The following is a 22,758-nucleotide window of genomic DNA, read 5'->3' on the forward strand; positions in this document are numbered from 1 at the left end:
AAACAGTAGCAAGACAATCACGAAAGTTTCTGTCTGAATTTTGTGTTTTCATGTTTTGCCTTAACCCATTTTTGTGGGAAGAGTTTAGTCGCAAGCTTCTTGTGAAAATGCCTCTGAAGGAGTTTTTGATGAAAAACATGAAAAATGCAATTTAAACAAAAACTCAAAACACGAAAGCATAAAAACACTTTCAAAAACATGTAAAATACTCAAAAATCTTTTTGGGTTTGATCGACAAGCAATTGAGTATACACATCACATTTAAACATGTACAATCACACAAATGAAATAAGTATTCGTTGAACAAGAGTCTTGTGTGTTGTGTGTGAGCATCAAATGTGGAATAGTCCTTAGTCCAGAGTAAAGCTTCAATGATCAATTCAATCAAGTCATACACAACTGGTACTAAGTCAAGTGGTCTATCACAATTATAGAAATGAACATATATGACCTCCTACAAGAAAATTATTACACATCTTTGAAGCTTTTCATTTGGCTTCATTGCAATTCATAACATTTGATCTTATTTGAACAATACATCTCATTTTGAGATCGGTGCCTAAAATTTTTGATATTTCAATATTGAAAATAAGCCTTTGGCTTTTTGAGCACCATACATTTCAATACAAGTCACTTTTCCTTTTTCCTAGTCAAATACTAGTATGTGTGATGGCTTTTGCAGCTCATTTTCTCTTTTCAAGATTTGACATTTGTTGAGCTATACAGCAAAAACATAAAAAGTGTAGGAAGATATATAGACACAAGTCTATGCATGTATCAAAACTATCAAGACTATTGACTAATCATTCATGACAACACATAGATTTCAAGATTTTTTCCACAAAAATAGATGTGTATACATAACAAGCTAAGCTCGTAAATGCACTACGCCATTAGTACGAAGGTACTAGACCAAACTCACATGTGATATATACACAACAAAAGCGATCAAACTTTTTAGAGATTTTTCAATTTTTATGGGTTTTTGAATTTTTTCAACACACTCAAAAATAAAACATGTAAAGTAAGATCAACAAAAACAACAAGTACAAAACAAACTTGAACAGAAACATGATCTAACTAAACAAGTGAGACCTATAAAGCAAGTATACAACAGTGAGCAGAGTAAGGTCACACAAGAAATAGAAGTCAAGGGATGATACCGACACCAATATTTTTACGCAGAGACTCAAACCGTGGACCATCAAGAGGTTTGGTAAATATGTCTGCCTTCTAGTTGTCGATGTTTATAAACTCTAAGCATACAATCTTCTCCTCCACCAGGTCTCGAATAAAGTGGTACCGTATCTCAATATGTTTCGATTTCAAGTGTTGAATTGGATTTTTTGACAGGTTTATGGTGCTCGTGTTATCACAAAACACACACATAGTGTCTTGAGTGATTCCATAATCATGTAAGAGCTTCTTCATCCATAATAGTTGTGCACAACAACTCCCTACTGCAATGTATTCAGCTTCAGCCGTTGATAGAAAAACCAAATTTTACTTTTTGCTCATCCACGACACCAAGTTATTTCCAAGGTAAAAACAACCACCTGAGGTGCTCTTCCTATCATCAACACATCCAGCCTATTTAGCATCCGAATATCCAACTAAGCACTCATTCAAGTCTCTTGAATACCAAATTCCATAGTCAGATGTACCATTGATATAACGGATAATTCATTTGACTGCTATCAAGTGGGATTTTTTGGGTGCTGCCTGAAATCTGGCGCATACCCCTACACTAAAGGCGATGTTTGGTCTACTCACAGTAAGGTAAATAAGACTGCCGATCATGCTTCGACTACTTTCACACCGGCTGCATCAAGGCTTAGTTTTACTGAGGAACTCATAGGAATGGAAGTATGTTTCTTGGAGTCTAGCCCGAATCTTTGGACAAGATTTTTGGCATATTTCTATTGAGATATAAATATCCCATCTTTCCGTTGTTTCACTTGAAACCCTAGGAAGTAGCTCAGCTCCCCCACTATGCTCATCTCAAACTCCTTTTTCATCTTTTTCGAAAATTCTTGAGCAAGGTGATCGATTATGGATCCAAAGACAATATCATCCACGTATACTTGAGTAACAAAGAGAGACTTCTTATCTCTTTTAACAAAAAGGGTTCGATCGGCTTGACCTCTCTTGAAACCATGATCCAAAAGGTATGTGGTGAGTTGATCATACCAAGCTCTTAGTGCTTGCTTTAGCCCATATAATGCATTCTTCAGTCTTAGCACATGGTCCGGAAAGTAAGGGTCTTGAAACCCCTTTGGTTGATCAACGAACACTTCTTCGTTCAAAAATCTGTTCAAGAAGGCACTTTTCACATCCATTTGGTATAACTTGAACTTCATGATACACTCTATGGAGAGAAGAATTCGGATTGACTCTAGTCTTGCCACTGGAGTAAATGACTCATCAAAGTCAAAGCCTTCAACTTGAGTATATCTTTGAGCCACCATTCTAGACTTGTTTCGGACAACTTCACCACCTTCATCGGTCTTGTTCTTGAAGATCCACTTGGTGCCAATTACATGTGTATCCTTGGGCCTTGGTACCAACTCTCATACATCATTTCTAACAAATTGGTGCAACTCTTGATGCATGGACTCTACCTAATTCTCATCTTTCAAAGCTTCTTCCACTTTCTTGGGTTCAAATTGAGTAAGATAACAGTTGTATGTCACATGATTCACACTATAGCCCGATCCTTTTCTCAAACGAAGTCCCTCATCTAAATCACCAATGATTTTACTTGTGGGATGATTAAGAGTTACTCTTGATGACGGTTTCTTGGAAGTTGAGGGTTCCCTATCACGAGAGATTAGAGGTTGAACTTCCAGAGGGGTGAGAGGGCTTAGAGATCCTTGAGTCAATCTAGTCTCCTTTCTTGATGTAGGAGGTGTAGATTCCTTTTTTGGTGATTCTCTCTCACCATCATCACCTTGAGACATGTTGTCATTACCCTCATTCTTCTTAAGGTTTGGTCCTTCGCCATCCTCATCAATATCCTTTTCTGAGATGGTGTTATCTATGACCACATTTATCAATTCCATCACCGTCTTAGTGCGCTTATTGTACACTCTATATGCTTGATTGTTTGTGGAGTATCCTAGGAAGATTCCTTCATCACGCTTAGCATCAAATTTCTCAAGATTCTCCCTATCATTGAGAATGTAGCATTTGCTTCCAAATACTTTGAAGTATTTCACCTTCGGCTTCTTTTCCCTCCAAATTTCATATGATGCCTTCTTTGTTCCTGCTCAGAAGAAAATCCTATTCCCAATGTGACACGAAGTATTCACTGTTTCAGCCCAAAGCTTCTATGGAAGGTTTTTGTTGAGAAGCATTACTCTCACCATCTCTTGGATCACTCAGTTCTTTCTTTCAACCACTCCATTCTGTTGTGGAGTCTTTGGGGCTGAGAATTCCTTTTTGATACTATGCTCATTGCAAAACGCACGGTATTTTGACTATGGGAACTCCCTTTTCATTTTGGAGCCTCTTGCATAGCCTTTCCATCTTGTCGTATGCCTCCAACTTCTCTCTAAGAAATTCAACCCAAGAGTACCTGGAGAAATCGTCAACTACCACCATGATGTAATGTTTTCCACCCATGCTTTCCATCCTCGTTGGACCCATTAGACCTACATGAAGTAACACTAAAGGACGAGAAGTAGCAACTACATTTACTTTAGGATGGGTTGACTTTGTTTGTTTTCCCAATTGACATGAACCGCAAACATTCTTCTCAATTTTTCCAAACTTTGGCAAACCAACCACTGCTTCAAGCTTTGAGACTTTTCCACTTGTTTGTAATTTGCATGCCCAAATTGTTGATGCCATAACTCCAAGAGATTCACTTGAGCACTCTAACATGATATGCTTGGTTTGGGAATAACACCATAGCAATTGTCTGTGGTCTTAAGTCCTTTCAATACTTGAACCCCTTCTTCATTGAGGATTAGACAACCTTTTTTTGAAAATTGAATGAGGAAGTCTTCATCGCATATTTGAGTGATACTTAGCAGGTTCACTTTTAATCCTTTGATGTACAAGACATCAGTCAATAAGGGAATTCCCGGAATATCAATGGTTCCCTTTCCAATAACTTGTGAGTGACTACCATCTCCAAATGTCACATAGCCATCTTCCTTTTCCTTAAGAGTTTTGAATAGTGATTTATCTCCTGTCATATGCCTTGAACATCCACTGTCAAGATACCATAGACATGAATTAAACACTTTCAATGTGGTATGTACAAAAAGACAAGCATAAGATAGGCATTCTTGACCATTAAAGCAGGATTCATCTTCCTTTACTTCATTCATAGATGAGTGAAGCTTTCTTTTCAAACAATCAAGCTTATCACAATTTGTCTATTCCTTCTCTTATATTTAGCAATTAAGGAATTCGACTCACACAAGCTATTATGAATATCATGATTCCTATATTCTAAGGATTTCAACATGTGTACAAAAATTCTAGCATGTTTCTTTGATTTGAATAACTCTAAAAGCTCATTGCTAGGACAATCTCCAAAAATGCTCATAGAATCATTATCACAAACATATGAGTTATGCTTCATGTTGGCGTTTGCCATAGCAAGCCAAGGGGTCTATGATCACACTTTGGTAATGAAACCAAAGCAAGTGTACCCGCTTTGATACCAATTGAAAACTCGAATTTGTGTGAAAACACAAGAGCTGTTTAGACCCCAAATAAAAATTATGGCTCGGTTGATTTTACTCTGACTTAAACTAAGTGTGGAATAGAGTAAATGCAAGTGAATAAACAATATAACTACTCTAAGCCATATTCATCAAATCACAGCAGTTAAATAAAAGTTAAAAGAGTAGGGAAGAAGAATGCAAACACAAGATAACACGTTGATGTGTTATCAAAGAGGAAATTGAAGAACTCGGCGAAAAACCTCTCCGTCACCCTCCAAGCGGTAAATCGATCCATTAGAGAATAAGTTGGAGTACATGAATAACAAAAGACCCTCACAACCTAGTCTACCCCATGTACTCGAGCCTTCCAAGCTCTTGCTACCAACTGACATAATGAAGCCTTGTCTTTTTTAGCTCTCCGGATCACGTAATTCATCCTGATTGCATCCACCAAACAAATGGCTTCTTCCAATGCTTCCCAGTAGCACCTAAACCTCACTTTATACTCAGGATGGGTGTGGTAAGTGTTTGGGCTATCAACCTCTTAAGGATTTGGAAATGGAGAGGTAGGAGTTGAGGAAAACCACAATGGATTGTGTAGAGAATTGTGGGTATGACAATCTCTCACTCTCAAGGGTAATGGTTAGGGTTTTCTTTCTAGAAAACACTCCTTAACATATGTGGGTAATGTGGGTATATATAGTGTGGGTAGAGACTTAGTGTATCATATATAATAAATTGGCAAAACAGAATGTGCCACGGGTATCTTGTGGGAAGGCTTTACCCATGAGACACTCACGAAAACTAACTGTCATGACTCTTCGCATTCCAGTCATGTGCTAAGCACATGCTTCACTTCGCGGGAAGGCTTCTCGCGAGCTACCCGCGAAAAATTCTTTGGTCTTCAATTTGCCTTGAGTCTTCACACTCTCTCTCACACACGACCTTTACAATGAAATCCCATATAAAATACAAGGGACAACATATTGAATAAAATTACAATCAAATTTGGCATGGAATTAAAGCCAACACCCTGTAGGATGGATGTTCCCTCTTTTCTTGAGTACATATTTTTTGACCAAAACCCTGTTTCTTGTGAAGATTGATTTAAAGGGATGTGTCTGCTTCAAATTAATTTTTTATGCATGTAGTTTCTTAGATTCTTAGTTGTCTAATGTAAATTCTCTGCTTTACCATGTGTACAAATGTGTGATGAGAGATACATGTATATATTGGAGGGGAGCGTTCTGAACGAGATACATCTCATTAGAAATGTTTCTTTGATAATCTTTGTATTTTTGTTTAATCAGTTTAACTAACACAAAATTTTCTCTTTTTTAAATTTAATTCTTTCTTTCCCTAACAAAAGCTCTGGTTGTTTCCAATTGATGGTGGATGTCCGTTATGTTAAGGCAGGTGGTTTAAGAGACACAAAGTTATGAAGAGTTGTGGGTACCCGGTTTTTTCGATGAGGAATTGAAAGGGAAACTCTCTGGGTGACTTTTGTATCTCCATGCCATTCGAATGGGAAAAACTTTGTGATAAACGAAAGCCGTGGCAGTTGCTTTAAGAACAAATAGATGTATATGGCTTAACGTGGTTATGGACTTAAGGGGGATTTTGTGTTTGTTTCATTTGTTAAAACTTATAGTCAAGGTCTATGGCCCGGCTAGGTTAAGGATTGACTTATAGTCAAGGTTTCGGTTCCTGTAGTACTAAAATATGTATCTTATCTTTGTAATGGAATAGGCCTAGTTTACTCATGGGCTAAAAAATTAGAGCTGTAAATTGATAATGGCCACATAACATCGGGGCCTAAGGTCTGGTCATGATGCCCAACCACCTCCAAATAAATCCACACAGCATAAGTCCCCATTATCCACAACATGCATGACATCACGACACTCGAAGATAAAAAAAAAAAGATGTTTTGTTGTTTTTAACCATTTGGTGATGTGGACAAGGGCTCTGAAAATATTTTATTCGGGAATTCATTTACTTTTGTTGTCGAGTTTTTGGAAAGTGAAAAGTAGGAATTCCTACATGTGGCTTATGTATTCATTTCAAACTGATCTAATATCTGGAATTTGATTTTGGTATTGGATACTGGCATATCATTTTTAACCATTGGACCAGCTATTAAAACAGAAAGAGCTAATAAGAACTGTGTTCGCGGTGCGGTGCAGCGTGGTTTTAGGTCATTTTTAGCACCGCACTTTGCAGTGTGGTTTAGCTAAAACCATAACTGCACCGCACCTTATTTTTACGGTCACATGTGCGGTATTGTGTGGTTTAGAGTTAACCAAAACCAAAACCAAAACCAAAACCAAAACCAAAATCGCACTGCATCTCCTTTTTACAGTCACATGTGCGATACTATGTATAAGGTGCGGTTTGAAATCGGTATATTTTTCAACTTTTGGATTTTTCCTACTCAGTCAAAAACTAAATTTTCCCCTTTTTTTGAGCCAAGTTTTTAATTATTGAGCTAATTTTTCTTTATTTTGGGTTGGCTTTTCTAGTCAACACTTGCTAGGGTTATTGAACTTTTTTTTTTTTTTTTTTTTGAAAACTAGGGTTATTAAACTATTAATAATATATTTAATATTAAAAAAATATATATTAATATATAGAAAGGATGCAGTGCGGTGCGATTTGTGCGGTTTTCTTATTATAAAACTGCAAACCGCACTGCACCATGAGGTGTGGTGCGATGTGGTGTACTATTACTTGCGATGCGGTTATGCCATTTTGCAGGCGATTTTGGTGCGGTTTTTGCAGTTTATACGGTTTGGTAAACACCTGAATAACAATGGCTTTTTAGTACTGCTGTGGAGGGATTTATGTTTTCCATTTTTAGCCAAATTTTGGAGGGAATCGTTGGAGCGTTCGAAGCAGAGTCACCATCACAATTTTTCCTCTACATTACTTTGAAATCAAAAGCATACGAACCAAATAACACTCGAAACATCGCCATGAAAATAAAACCTAAAGAATTCCTAAGCATTCTTCTTACAAGGTTCGGTGTTTCAAGTTACGTCACAAAAGCTCCAAACGCATGAAGTGAAAACATTACAGGGACTGGAGTTTGAGTAGAATGAATAATACCATTTCCAAGATAAAACAATTTCCCCATATTGTACTGGTTGTCAAAAGGAACATCAACACAGTTAGGATGCTACACCACACATGATAGGTGCTGCGCCATTCTAGATTACTTCCACAAATTCAATCTCCAACTGGAGTCCTGGAAATGCTGCCTATGAATTGTATCAACAGTTATATGAATTCTCATTCTAAGTCGTGATTTGCTAAATCAACCCAACTGTTGTGATATTCCTCTTACACCAAGATCACGCCAATTTCTTCAGTACACAATGGAAGGAAGGACACAGATGGGAAAAAATTTCTATTATTGCCTTTAACCATATTTCATCTAATTTACTTTACATGCATGTCATGGGACACCTCAACTGCTGCTAAGGCAGTAATATGCCACCCATCCGAAAAATGAGAAAGAATAGAGAAACAAAGAGAACAACAATTTGAACTTACTCAGATAACTGATCGGATGGGATTTGGCCAAAGATATCAGGACACGATACCCATTTTCCCTGTTCTCTGGCTTCCCAATACCCACCACTATAGCGGTATGTATCACTTCCTTTATCTTTCGCAAACCACCGTGGTTTCCAACCCTGCTCTTGCATCTTTCGAGCCTGAATCACAATTGATACAATGTCCCTTCAATGACAATCAAGGCCAAAAGACTTATTCTAAAGCATTTAAGATAATGAACATGAGATACTAATCTAAAAGCCTAGGGTGTAACAGACTTGGTCATTGCCTAGGTGCCTGAGCAGTGGCCAAGTTTGTCACATATACATGCAATACAAAGCTTTGCATTAATCAAAAATTTTATAGAAACTTCATGTGTAAAGGAAACATTAAAATAAATATATGTGTGTGCGCGTGCGTGTAGGCAAGTCTGAACTTACAAACTTTGTGCAATTGAATTGTCCATTGGAGCTAATAGGCAAAATATAATACTATTTTGAGTGTATTAAGTTATTTCGATTGATATTTTATGAATTTTTTAAAAATTTAATATACTATTTGAAAAATGTGCGGTTTCAATCAGGCACACGCTTGAATTTTGGGCTTAAGGCTTCAAGAAGCTTGTGCACTTAAATACGTTTGATACTTTTACCAACACTGTTCACATGATGGATTCCAACAAACTATCTTTTATCAGCTTCCAAATTCTCTGCACTTTGCAACTGATGAGTAAGGACATTCTTCAATTTGTCATTGTATGAAAATGGTTTTGAGTATCTAAAAGTCTCCGTGATGAGCAAAACCTTTTTTTGTCAATTTAGCCAACTGAATGAGAATGTTACTGGGTGACCAATAAATATCTGACTTGTCTGTAAGGCCTTTTTTCAGGCCTGAGAACCTTAAAGAATGAATTGTCTTGTGCTATTGTGAGATTTTATGGTTTCCTGACTAATACCAAGGCTCAGTTGCTATTATTAAATTAGATAATTTGACAAATACTACTATCTACAAGTGGAGTTAATAAAATGAGACATTAAGTTTACCTGCCGTTGTCGCTGCTCTAGCCGCAACTTCTCTGAATTTGCCATTTCATACTCTCCATTCTCCAAATACCTTTGGTCAGGTCTTAGCCTTGAATCTGTTGGTGGCAATTTTTCCTGAATATGCATGTCATGTACACTTAAGAGTTAAAAATATCGCAACAAATTACAAAAAAAGTTGGAGGGTATCTTGAAAGCACACTGAAATTATACCATTTACATTTAACAATTTTAGGATTCCAGGGAATCAATTATAAGCTTTTCTAGGAATCGCTTTAGCATGTGCACCCCCAAAAGAAAAAAAGCAATGGAAACTAAATCAATTGACTTTCCTTTTTCCATACCACCAATTAAATGAAGAAGATTTACATTAAATTGGAAACTTCAGGAAATAATGAAAAAAATACCTTCAGTCCAGGAGTGAGCTCATTCAATGTGATGCCAAAGCGAGTTAAGTTATATCTAGTGGGAAATTGGGGAAGTCTGCTTCGCTTCCAGATCAGATGCGCATCTGACAAAGACTCAAATCCTTTCCCCTTACCAGAAGAGTCTCCATTCACATAATACATGCTTTCATCCCATTTTCCATGAAGAGTTGCCTCTGTTTTTCCATTCCTATCTTGAACTATACCATGTACCTGAAAGAACAATCATTTTTTGTATTAGCCGATAATGCTACTGACAACAGTTCTAGTGGGTACAAACACCACGACCACAGCAATGAACTTGAAATTGAATCATCCAATAACATCCTAAAATTCCATGAAATTGGCGATGATCGCTTGCTTAAATACAAAGTCCAATAGTGAGTTGGAATCCAATTGATCATACACAATGGTCATCAACATCCTAAAGAAAGACCATGAGGAATGGCCACAAATCGTTAGTTATTTCCCAGCAGGGAGAAAAATACCACGAATAGTTATTATTTCTCCATGTCTTCATACTCTCTGCTGTATCTTCAAACAACATACCCCTGGATAACAATCCTCATTTTTCCAACTTAAACATTTTACAACATATAGCAACATAAACCAGCAAAGGAAAAGGAGTGTATAAAACACAAGTATCAGAGTAGATACAATGCATACAGGGTACATTCTCCACCTTAGTCGACCGGATTGCTCAAAGCAAGAAGCAACAATATTAACATTTATTTATAATTTAGAGGACTAAGCCTTTGGCCATGGTGCATGCTAGCTACTTTGCTTCAAAGGAACTTCCACCAAGGATGTAATAAATACAGAAGATACTTGGAATAAGATGTACTAGATTGTTAATAGTGAATCCCATTGCATCCTGTAAGGAGTGTGACTTGACTTCAAATGACCAGATATTTATTAAGACTTGACTTAGCAAAGGAATATTTTGCAACAATCACAAAGGAATAAAGAGATATTGTACATTCTTTTGTAAGAGACCTACAAGTTTATATCACCCATGAAAATCTGAGACTAAAGGGTGCACCTGATGAGGATTTCGGTCAATGATAGACTGTTCCTTGAATTTGAGCTTGCATGAATACTCACGATTTCCCTGTATACGCATTGTACCATAATGATCGCAATACAGCTTTCCCAATATGAGATTGTATATTGATGTTGTGACCTGGCAGAAGAAAGCCCATTTCAAACGGGAACCCAGGATAGAATAAATATCACTTGAACAGTTGGAGAAATACCTTACTCCATTGAAAAACTTCCCCATCATCAAATTCCAATGTCAAAACACCAACGGGATCAAGCTGAATCGATCGACCCCAAAATTTGCTCTTTAGATTGCTATCTGCCCAGAATTTCCATCCTGTACCCTCACAGTGACATGCTACAATCATAGGGTGATGACTAACCTGACACCAAAAGTGAAAGCAACTTAGCAATTTCCATTCCCAATAGCAATTATACACATTTAAAAGGTTTGACTGCATAAAGGTCATTTGTTACAGAATATTGTCTATGAAATGCAGTGACTCATATATCAGTGTCATTTTCTCTCACCCATCTAGTATAATTACGGTAAGGCCAATTTCTCCACCACAAAGGGCCATCATTTAAGTTCTTATTTCAGACTTTTGCCCCATTTGTTCCAGTTTTGTCGTAATTGTGCTGAGTTCTCTCTCTTTTTTCAATTCTCTTTTTTTCCTTTTCCTGAAATGAGGTTCTTCATTTTTGTTTTGCATCCTCTTTTCTATTTACATCATATTAGAGTTAGACCATATAGATTCATAGAATTCATGTTAGGGTAAGATTGTTCAACAGCTTTGAATTGTATCAGTAATCATTTTAATTAAATTTTATTATACAGTAAATTAACCTTTTCTTCTTTTACGAACACATTTTGGCCCCCCACCCCAACCAATAAAAAAAAAGAACCAAAATAATTTTAAAAATTTGTAAAACCAATATACTGGATTGACAACAGTTGACAGTAAATTTAAAAATACATGGGAAAATCCAAATTTTGCTATATTATTTATTAACTCTGAAAAATCTCTATGATTGTGTTTAGGTGACACCATAATTTAGAAAGAATACTTGGGTTGAAGAGAAGGGATCACCAAATCGAACCATCCCACTTTAAGCTAGGGTTTGGATTAGATTTACCATCTTAACTCTTACCCAATGTTTGGAAGGAGGGAGAGTAGAGGGGAGGTGGCTCCTCTCCCTCCATCCCCCTCCATCACAATCAGACCCTCAAGGTACTGAAAGCAATCATTATTGTTTAAAGTAAAGGAATGAATAAATTACAAAATGGAGAGACCATATCAATAATGTATTTGAAGTGTCAGGAGTGAAAAATTATACCTTTTCTGAGAAAAAGCGGAGGCCTTTATCTGGATAATCAGCCTCATAGGTTTCCCCTAATAAAGGATTAAACGGTTTGCACATTCTTCCTTCAGTCGAAGAATATCCAGACACAGCAAAAGCAGCCACATTAAGAATCCTCATGAGGCTATTACCCTGCAAAATATCAAGGAGTAAAGCATCAATCTCTAATTACAGTTTGAAAGTCTTTTTCATACGTATCAAAATTAAACAAAACCACCTAGGAACACACTGACAGCATTGTCTAAACAATTTATAGAGTTCCACCAAATAATTCTCAACTTGATTTAACACCAAATATATCATTGTACTAAGACAGATGGAGAGAGCACCACAGAAGGCAACAAAATAAATAAAAGAAAAAAATTAATTAGATACCCAAAATATGGGACTAAACCCATTAGCAATAAAATTAAACAAAATAGCCTTCTATGCTCTACAAATTCAAACAAACAAAGACTGTTCACAAATTTATCACATCCTCCTAAGCATTTTTAAAATACAGCTTAAGTGGCCACCAGGTGTCCCAAAATTCAAAATGAGTGGTATTATTAAATCTTTTCCAGAGACTACTAGCAAGAGATGCCACTAGTATTAGGTGTCTTACATACAATTTGACCATGCAAAATTAAAGTGTATTATGGAGAATTAAGTCAAATCACCACAATCACCAAAATAATAAATTCCAGAATATAACCACTTTAAGAAACACACTGGTAGACTCCAAAAGTTGAAAGAGAGAAACTCATTTCAAATTATATGTTGCAACAGACTAAACAGATGTACATTTAGTGTATAAAAATGTGAAAACCTAAATCATGATTTGTGAGAGTACCTTAAAAAGCATGAGAGCAAGTGATGGAGTAATATGAAGACATATATAGCAAAAGAAACTTAAAGAAAAAAAAATCAAAAGAAACCCATCAAAATCTTGCTCACATACTTACCCTTTTTCCCCACTCATATGCTCGATCAATGAGATAAGAATATTCCAAATCTTCGAAACATTTTTGCAGAGAAGAGAGAGGCTCATTAAAGTAAACAGGAAGACATATTTTTGTGAGATCCTTTCCAATGTTATCTTTAATCATTGACCAAAGGCTAACACCCTTCTCTTTTTCAACAGGGTCAGGCAATTTCTTACGACGCTTAACATGAGTATAGTTAGTTCCAACAGCTCTCATGGAAGGGTCAATATCATCATCAGATTCAACCACATAAAGACCGTCATCATCTGAAGAGAAAGACGATAGCCGAAAATCTGATCCATTACTTTTGAAAGAGCTGGACGACAGAAAGTCACGAGTGTCAAAAAATGTATTGTCTTCATCATCTGTTTCTTCCTCCGCAGCATCTACTCTTTCATTATCATCTTCAGATTCACTAACACTTGCTTCTAAAAATAAGGAAATTGAGTAAATTACTATATCATAGCATAGAAGACAAAACTAGAAAAGATAATAAGAAAAAAAATCGCAAAACAATGGGTACTTCTAACCATTTTCAAGAATATAACAACAGAACTAGCGAAGAACAATATTTGTCATGACATAAAAATTCAAGGAAGAATAGAGGACAAAATATCTAATTTGTTGAGAATAACATACAGAACTTATTACAGCAGATAAACAATCGCAAATCTAGAAACTTAATAAAAATATCTTAGGCAACCCCAGCCCCCAAAAAAATATAATAAAATAAAAAAGTGTTAAAAGTAAAGAATCTAATGCACAAATATGAAGTGTGTAAAGTAACTAAAGTTTTAGGTATCCAACCACCACAAGCAAGGGCATGTTAGGATAGGCAAGATAGTTTATGAGCCATACTTTTCCCAACACAAGATTGGCAATCATTTGGTTATGAGTTGAACATGGCAACCACATCAGATGCCATAAGTTTACTGTAAAATCTTTTTCCCATTAGAAGACTAGATGCCATAAGTTTTACTGTCAAATCTTGTTCCCATTGGAGGACTACAAAAATCCAAGTAAAAAATCATGGACTGTCCAAAAAAAGGAAGGTTTTGTAATGACGTTCAGCACATATTAGCTAATACTGAAAAAGGCAGGCAATCTCATGTCTTCTGACCTTCAATAACATAGCATTACAACATTGTGACACAGTTCATTACTTTTTAAAATAACCCAGAAATGCCTCATCCATTTCTGATCAAAGGAGAGGATAATTAGACCAAACTCTAAATGTTAATTCCACACATCAACCAAAAGGCAGCAATATTTAATCGTACAATTACCAGATGGTCCAGGTCATAATAGCTTACAAAGCTAAAAAACTTGCTAATCAACAGATTATTGCATTTAAACATACCACTGAATTTGTCTTGTCTTAATCTAGAAGAGCAACCCCCTTGATCTTGGAACTGTCTTTGGCTCTCATCAACCACCGTATTCTCCAGATCAACCTTCTCTGTCTACATAATACAATATAACACAGTTTCTTAGCAGGAAAAAAACATTAAAAATTTAAACCTTGTATGAGAAGGAAAATATTCATTCTGTTAAGAACAATCAGATCCAGTAAAGACATTCAAACGGACATAAAATATGCTCCTTCAAATAAAATTTCAAAAAATCATAACTAATTTAGAGCATTTAATACTAGGAGACTACAGTCTATGAAACAATTTCTAGATAGACAGGATATTTGAACCTTTTAGTGGAAAAGTAATTGTCAACATGCCACTAACCAAAAATCTGATTGTAACTCAAAGCATCAAGTAGAGCATCCTAGTATAAAATCCTCAACTTCACCCTTAGCTTAAAGCATAAACTGTAAATGCTAGAATATCCTCTATCCTTGATCTGCCACATTAAATTCAAGTACTTCTAGCCCAGCTACATTTGAAATAAGCAAGACTATGAGAACAACCAAAGTTAAACAAACTCCCATGGAGATGCTGGTAAATACACTCTCCATGAAGGAAGGTTTCGCATATCACACCCAAATTTTAATATATATATATATATATATATATCAGACGTATATCTATCTAACTATTTCTGCACTAGAGTCAGTCTCATAACAAAATGAAATGCCCTCCAATGGTGTCCTCTGTAGTCTTAAGATTTCCCTTAATTATCACTCACTACAATGCACAGTTATTGCATCTGAACAGAAAAATATGTTGCATTACAGTTTCATTCTTTCCCCCAGAATGCAATAAAGTCAGTAATTCTCTTTTCAATTAACAAATGTAAAAATTAAAAAAAAATTAGCAAGATAGAAATTAGCAAAATAAGGAGTGATATTGCCGGATGCACTAGCACTGCAAAGATAAGCTTAAGGACTTGCAGTGAAAATTCTCTGTTAAAATACTTCCATTACAGAAAAATGGCAAATAATAGGAAGATCTATCTTAATGTGAGAGTATTTGATTGACAGACACTAAATAGGATTGGCAAAAAAGGAGTGGTATTGCTGGATGCACAAGCTGATTTTAAAATAGGAAGGTAAACATTTACAGAGACTTCATGAAATCCCTCTAGTTTCTTTTTTTTTTTTTTTTTTTTTTTTTTTTTTTTTTTTTTTGATAGGTAAGAAAAATCTGTATTAAAAAGAAGCTACTCCATCAAAGAGATGAAGTAAATGAAGGAAAAACCAAATGTAAAAAATCCCTCTAGTTTCAAATAATTCCATAACAGCAAAAAGGCAATTATCAGCAAGTCAAAGCTTAATGTGAGACAGGTAGGAGACTGACAAGCACTACAACACATTACTTAACCTACTATGCACCACGTGATATCATATGGTGAATATTGAGAGCTTATGTTTAGAGAATATCTGTTTTGGAATAAAACAACATACTACGGGAATTTTTTTTTTTTTTTTTTTGGATAAATAAACAACATATTATGGGAATTAACATACAGAGAAGGCAAGCATGGAAAAGTAACAACTCAAATATATAATGATCTCAAAAATCCCCAAACCAATCAAATAGCCTACTTTTGGGAATTATATATCAGCAGAGTGACTCACAAAACTTATTCTTTGAAGAGAAAACTAAAAACACCCACACATAGGTCAAGTATCTCGATTCTCACCCCCATAAAGCCACAAAATCACAACTGCTCCCCTCACCAAAACCAAAGACACCAGTGCCAAAATTGTTGGTGCTACTTTGCCACAACAACCAGCATGTACCAGTCACCACAGCCACAAAATCTATCACAACAACCAGCAACTACAGCTGTTGCTACCAAAGCAAGTACACTTCCATTAAATTCTATTATTTCCCTCAAAACACCGAGACACTAAAAGACTACTTTACTATTGACAGTTTCTATCCATATGCTTAAATGCACCGACTGGATCTAAAAATAAAAACATGCTACATAAAGGCATCCATACGAAAGTCTCTATTAGCTATATTTTGCTTCCTATTTCAGAAAAAAGGAAAAATAAAAAAATAAAATTATTTCCAAGAAAACATATGAACACTTTATTCGGGGCATCAATGAGGAATGACTGTACTGTTAACCTGTTTCAACAGCATCTCAGCAGTCTAGAATAAAAGAACACTACCCTGTTAGAAGTACCTCAAGAGAAAATTGACAATCTACAACTCACCACATGAACCTCTCCCAAAAAAAAAAAAAGGAAGTCATATACATCCACTGCGTATGCTATGGTATAACAAAGGAACTAAACACAAAGGCCTCAACTCATTAAGAATAACATTTCCACAATGAAATGGAGTTTGCTATGTAATCCAACAATCAAATGACCCCACAATAAAAAGGTATGCGTATTGGCTAACATCAAATTGTAATATATCAATTTAATAATTAAAAGAATCATTAATGATAATTATCCTTGATTCAAAATAGTTACACAAGTGTTCAAACAACCAGCCCCATCTGCTACTCTATACAAAAGAATTAATTACAAAAGAACAAAGCAATGATAAACTCCCAGCCTCCAAGCAACTTATTTGAGAGGCTTAGGGCACAGATTTCTATGCATTAGTGGTAGTACTAGTAGGGAAAAAAAAATGAAGAAGAATTCTGAATTCGACTGGCATGAAGTTTTCAATATTTCATTACATGTACCTCTAACAGCCGCAGGGTGTCGGTGAGGAGCCACTGCTTCTGCTTGAGCAGCACAAGTTGGGTCTGCAGTGCCGAAAACTCGCTCCTCATAATCTGCTCACTGTCTTGGATGGCTGCCTCGCTGACACCCTCTTCCAAAAGCCGTTGTCTCAGCTTCTCAGTCGACACAGTGACATTGTTGATGGGAGCCATTAGCTCGCTGTTGGACATCCGCGGGAACATGTCCTTCACAGCTTGCAATGCCTCCATCCATGTAATTCGATCTTCACGCGTCTCAGCCCTCAGGTGGAGCCTCTTTGTGCCAGTGAAAATCGAGAATCTTTTGTCATCTGATTTGCTCTCACGAATTGAGGAAACCTGAAATTTAACAAATTGGAAAATTTAAAAACAAAATTTTAAAAATAAATAAATAAATAAATAAAAACATGTGGAAAAAAAAAAAAAAAAAACCTCTTTACACAAATACAAAGACTGGATTAAATTTGTAGTTGAAAAAAAAAAAAAAAAGACTGGATTAAATTTAATATTATATTAATTAGGGCTTAAATATTCGAAACCATTAGGAATTAGATCAATCACATTAAATCTTATTTCTTAAAATTAAAATAAACAACAACCTTGAGACTATCACAAAGGAAAAATTATAAGAGAAGATAATTGGACAAATTTAAATAAGAAAGTAAAAAAAATAAAAAAATAAAAAAATTTAATATAGACTACGATTTATAAAAGGAAAAGAAGAAATTTCTCACAATCAGTATTGACCACTAAATGGATAAAATTCATATATATATGGAAACAGAAACTGAATCAGAATATTGAAACCGAAGAATTCCTAAAATATACACAATCACATTGAAGCTATCACAAAGGAAGAATTGTAAGAGAATCAAATCAAACAAACTTAAATTAGCAAGTAAAAAAAAAAATGAAAGAAATTCATACAGAAACTGAATAAGAATTATTGAAACCGAAAAATTCCTAAAATATACATATATTTTAGCCAGCAAATTCAAAAAAAGAAAAGAAAAGAAATGAAAACAAAATAGCAACCAAAAAAATAGTAACAGTGTGGTTGAGAAAAAAGGACCTTGAGATGAATTTCACCGAAAGGCTTGCGAGGAAGATTTTGTTGAGGCAGCGAGGCTCCATTTCTGTGCCTGGAAATTCTTCGCAAGGACTCTTCGCCGATGACTTTGGATCCTTTCTCTGTTTCTTGGTTAACGACGATCTTATCGGGTCCATGAATCTTGTAGTAAGACAAAACGCCGTCCTGCAAAACAAACCACCGCGGCCTCCATCCTTTACCGTAATTCACCCACTTGTACAGTATTCCGGAGATCCCGTTCCCTACTATGTCGTTTATCTTCATTTCCACCGGCTCACGCGCCTGACTCAGCCGTCCCCCACACTCGCCGTTGAAGTTGTTGTTGTTATTGTTGTTGTTGTTGTTGTTATTATTGTGATCGGATCTGGCTGCCGCGGCAGCCGGAAGATGCGCCATGTGGTGGACTTCCAAATAAGGCGGCGGTGGTGAGGGTTTCGTCGTCGAGTGGTCCGACACGGTGGACACGCAACAGAATGGATGCATATGAGAATATCAATTACAATCACAATTATATAAATATATATATATTAGTATTAAAATGACAGACCGTTGAGATCGTGGCGGAGAAGAAACGGTTTCACGGTAGCGGTTATTTTCATTGATAAGAAAGGAAGGATTATTTTGATTCGGTTTTTAAAAGAAAGAGAGAGAAATGTTTTTGAATTGTGAAGAGGAGTGATCGGAGAGAGAAAGAATAAGAAGGTGGTGACTGGAGAAGGAGGGGTCCGGTGAGATGAGTTGGCAGACTTTATCAGAAAATTGTGAATTTAAAATATTAAAGAAAAACAGAGAGCAGCGGTCAAGAGTCAAGACGCAAATATTGATTTGAAGGGAGTAGTGGTGGTATGATATGGCAGGCATCGAGGTATATATATGAGGCGGTTGGTTTTGAAAGAGTTATGATTGCGTGGTTTTTGTGAGTTCTGTGATTTTTTATTTTTTATTTATGTCGTGCGTGTCTGTCTGTCTTTTCTCTCTAGGTTTGTTTGGGTGCGGTGAGGGTGCAGGGAGAGAGAGTGTGGAAATCGCCGCCGTGTGAGTGTGAGAGTGACAGGTGGACGGGTATATTGGAGGACACGCGGAGAATTTGGAGGAGTGGTGAATGAGTGGCCCCCCCTCCATCTCTCTCTTGCACAAGAAAGAATAAGAAAGGACTTGGTCCAAAGATTAAAAAAAAAGGACCAAAAAGAGGGACTCAAACTCAAAGGTGAGAGATATGGCCCAGTAGCACTCGCCGCTCAAGCTCAACTTTGACATGTACAGCCTTATCAGACCGATTTGGTCCTTTGCTTCTGGAAAAGAATCAAAAGATTTCATCCTCTTGCTCTAGTCCTTTTTGTTTTTTAAAGAATCAGCTCTGAAGGCTTATTCAAATCCACTAATTTTATACCAAAGCTAAATTAGAAAACTGTTCCAAGTTTCCAACTTTAGTTAAGCATTAATAACAAATACTCCATAACTAGTGATATTTGTCAAAAGTGATATAAGGAGAATTAGAGTTGAAGATTTGAAATTTCAAAATTTTCACTTATAACAATTTATAAAAAATGAAGTTACCAATGACATTTGAATCTAATAGCATTTTTGTTTATAGATAGAGAAATGTTATATCTATAACATTTTCACGACAAATTATATATGATAAGTCATTATTGGCTCTAATTTGAATTCACAACTTAAATTACTTTTTTGCACACCCATAACAACTAATAAGAATTACCACTTAGGATTTATTGTGAAAGTATTGTGAAAATATTATGGACATAGCATTTCTCTTATAGATATAATAATGAATGACTTTCTCAAAATATATATATATATATATATATATATATGATAATGAATGATGCACTACAATCTTTTATGAAACCGTGAATAAACTTTTAAGAAAATTAAATTGACAAATTATAATTAAAAACTCAATTTAATACTAGTAATACATGCGTGTTTAGAATTTATTACTTAAATTTTATTTGTGGAAAATTGGTAAAAGACAGCTATACTTGTAAACAGTGAGTGTGCGTAAGCAAATAATTTTTTTTTCTTAGTGAAAAACATAATAAGTCAAAAATGTAAATTACACTAAGGTTTGGTCAATTGTCATTTTTTTTTCTTGTAAGTTTTATTTTTGTCATTTTGGTAGTGAGTTCATATTTGCTATCACCTTTAGTCTTTCTTTCATTTCATTAAAAAAATTGCCATTAAGAAGGACTTATTATAACAACAAATGTAAAATTATAGGACCAAAATAAAATAATAAAAAAAATTTATTTGACCAACATAACAATTGACCAAACTTAAAGGATTTAATTTACATTTTTTCCTAAGTAATTTTATTAGTGTTTTTTTTTTTTTTTTTGTCTTAAAAATTTTGGAAGTTATGGTTAGAAAGATTAATTGAGACAATGAGTGCAAATTTAAAGGGCAAAAATGAAAGATAAAGGACTAAAATAACAATTGACCGAACTTAACAAGTTTAATTTACTTTTTTTTTTTTTTTTTTTGCTAGAAAAAGAATCAATCCAAATTTACCTTCACTTTATTCCTAAACTTACTAATATTGCTTAAGATAATGCATTTCAAGTCAACAATTGCCAGCCCTAAGATATAAGAAGGTATTTGGTATCAAATGGTACAGTATCAACAATATCAAAATCCAATAACTGTGTGACTTGTCAGTAAAAAATAACTACCTCACTAACAAATAAAAGACATGTGGTATCATTTATTGGATTTTGATATAGATGATGTAGTATCATTTGATACAAAATACTTTTTCCTAAGATATACCATTCAAACAATTCAAACTTACTCACCTTTTTTCGAGGGGGGGGAGGAGATATTCTATCAAACTACCTGTCACCATTTAACATTATAGTTACTAATTTAAGCAGTACACCAAAAACAACTTTAAAATTAAGGCAGATTAATCAACAATTAGTCTATCAATTATTTTTTTATTATTCATAATTTGATTGTTACAATAGTGAAAAAAAGATATTTGAACCATAATTTCTCAGAGAAAATGCATGACGTCACAAAATTATATAATTTTTTTAACTAATTACTTCTCTCATTAACTAGTAGACCATGGTCATGATTTTTTCACTAAACAATAGGCTTTTGTTAATCGGTATCAAAGTAAACTTACTAATGAGGAGTCGAGCATATCTCACTACATTGAAAAGTAGCCAAAAAAAAAAAAAAGAGTTAATAAACAGATACTTCTCTAACTAAAATTTGTTAACCGACCCATAAAAGAATATTTTATTGTCAATAGGGTTCCACTATTATAGGTCATGCTTGGATCTATTTTGATAAGATAAAAATCAACTTTGGATTTTAAGCCATCATGATTAACCAAATAGGGTTCCACTATTATTGGTCACGCTTTGATCTTCACCCTTTAATAAGGTCACTCACACCCTTGCTTTTAAGTCAAGCCAACTTGTTCTTTTGAAAAGAGAAAAAAATCACACTTTGGATTTTTAAGCTATTCATGATTAAGCAAATCAAGGACAAATCCAAAAATTTGAAAAAAAAAAAAAAGTTTCGGGAAGGAATCTAATGCAAATCCTTTGAATGAAAAAGGAACAAAAAGGGTCAAAACACAAATGTCATCAAAATTCACATTTCGTTTGCTGGCTTAAGTGGGACCAAGTCATTAGTCGTGACCCCACCTAAACCAATGACCAGAAGCTGACGTGGCAGGATGAGAGCCAAAACCGGAACTTGCGGAAGCGATTTTTTACTGAATTGGGAACTAAAAAAAAAGAGCAGTACGCCGTGAAAGAGCGCAATGTATTGTCGTCGTCAATGAAAAATCAATCGGTCAAAAAGAGCGTAATCCTCGTGATTGTGCCTCAGTTTTTTACGGTGTGTCGTCGTGCCATCCTCATCCACGTGATTTCGAATTACCATTTTGATTTTTTTTTTTTTTAATTTCTGTGGCAGAACGCAGATTCTGTTTTCCGTTGGAACGGGTATATATTGCGTTGGATTTTCGCATTTGTAGAGGTATGGAAAGTTTGATAGTACGGCGCACGTATCCCCGAGTTATTAACACAGCTTTTAAATTTTGTATGGATGTTCCAATCATATGCATTATTTGCCTGGCCTTTTTAAAATTTTAAAGGCTTGTTTGGTACGGTGTGTTTAAACAATAATTTTCAATTTTTTTGAAAATATGTGAATAAAAAAGTGTGTGAAAATATATATATTGTTTAAAAACTGAAAACATGTGTTTAAATTTATGTACCAAACGAGCCATAAATTTGACAAATCAATTTCTTATTTTATTATTCTAAAAAAAAAATTCTTATTTTATTGAATTTAATTTTCTCATAAAAATATTCTCAAAAAAAAAATTCTCATTATAGTACTATTTTCCATAAGAAAATATGGTCGAGACATCTATACTAGGGGCTTCCCTTGTTTGAACTTGACTTTTTTTTTTTAATTCCAAAATACCCTCTA

General features: G+C 35.0%; 1 protein-coding gene across 4 annotated transcripts; it reads right to left on the reverse strand.

The window, feature by feature from the left end:
* Positions 1-7,615: 7,615 nt before the first annotated feature.
* Positions 7,616-19,173, reverse strand: LOC115959650 (oxysterol-binding protein-related protein 1C-like). Of its 4 annotated transcripts, none has more exons than XM_031078128.1 (11): positions 18,265-19,173; positions 17,175-17,531; positions 14,431-14,533; positions 13,050-13,495; positions 12,082-12,237; positions 10,959-11,126; positions 10,745-10,885; positions 9,685-9,915; positions 9,281-9,394; positions 8,235-8,398; positions 7,616-8,044 (listed from the first exon to the last, which is right to left on the reverse strand). In XM_031078128.1, the coding sequence occupies exons 1-11, from the start codon at positions 18,763-18,765 to the stop codon at positions 7,996-7,998; spliced, it is 2,430 nt and encodes an 809-aa protein (XP_030933988.1). In that variant the 5' UTR covers positions 18,766-19,173; the 3' UTR covers positions 7,616-7,995. The 4 variants fall into 4 exon arrangements, with proteins under 4 accessions (XP_030933988.1, XP_030933987.1, XP_030933990.1 ...); XM_031078127.1 differs by having other exon boundaries at positions 7,619-8,044; positions 13,050-13,498; positions 18,265-19,171; XM_031078130.1 differs by lacking the exon at positions 7,616-8,044 and having other exon boundaries at positions 8,064-8,398; positions 18,265-19,172.
* Between the last annotated feature and the right edge of the window lie 3,585 nt (positions 19,174-22,758).

Source organism: Quercus lobata, chromosome 9, assembly GCF_001633185.2.
Source record: "Quercus lobata isolate SW786 chromosome 9, ValleyOak3.0 Primary Assembly, whole genome shotgun sequence".
Lineage (NCBI taxonomy): Eukaryota > Viridiplantae > Streptophyta > Magnoliopsida > Fagales > Fagaceae > Quercus > Quercus lobata.

Coding starts and splice junctions, on each gene's coding strand:
- LOC115959650 (XM_031078127.1), bottom strand. CDS start 18,765: ATGCATCCATTCTGTTGCGTGTCCACCGTGTCGGACCACTCGACGACG. Junction 11,127..12,081: donor TCCGCTTTTTCTCAGAAAAG/GTATAATTTTTC, acceptor TTTTGGTGTCAG/GTTAGTCATCACCCTATGAT. Junction 8,399..9,280: donor TAGAGCAGCGACAACGGCAG/GTAAACTTAATG, acceptor ATTGTGATTCAG/GCTCGAAAGATGCAAGAGCA.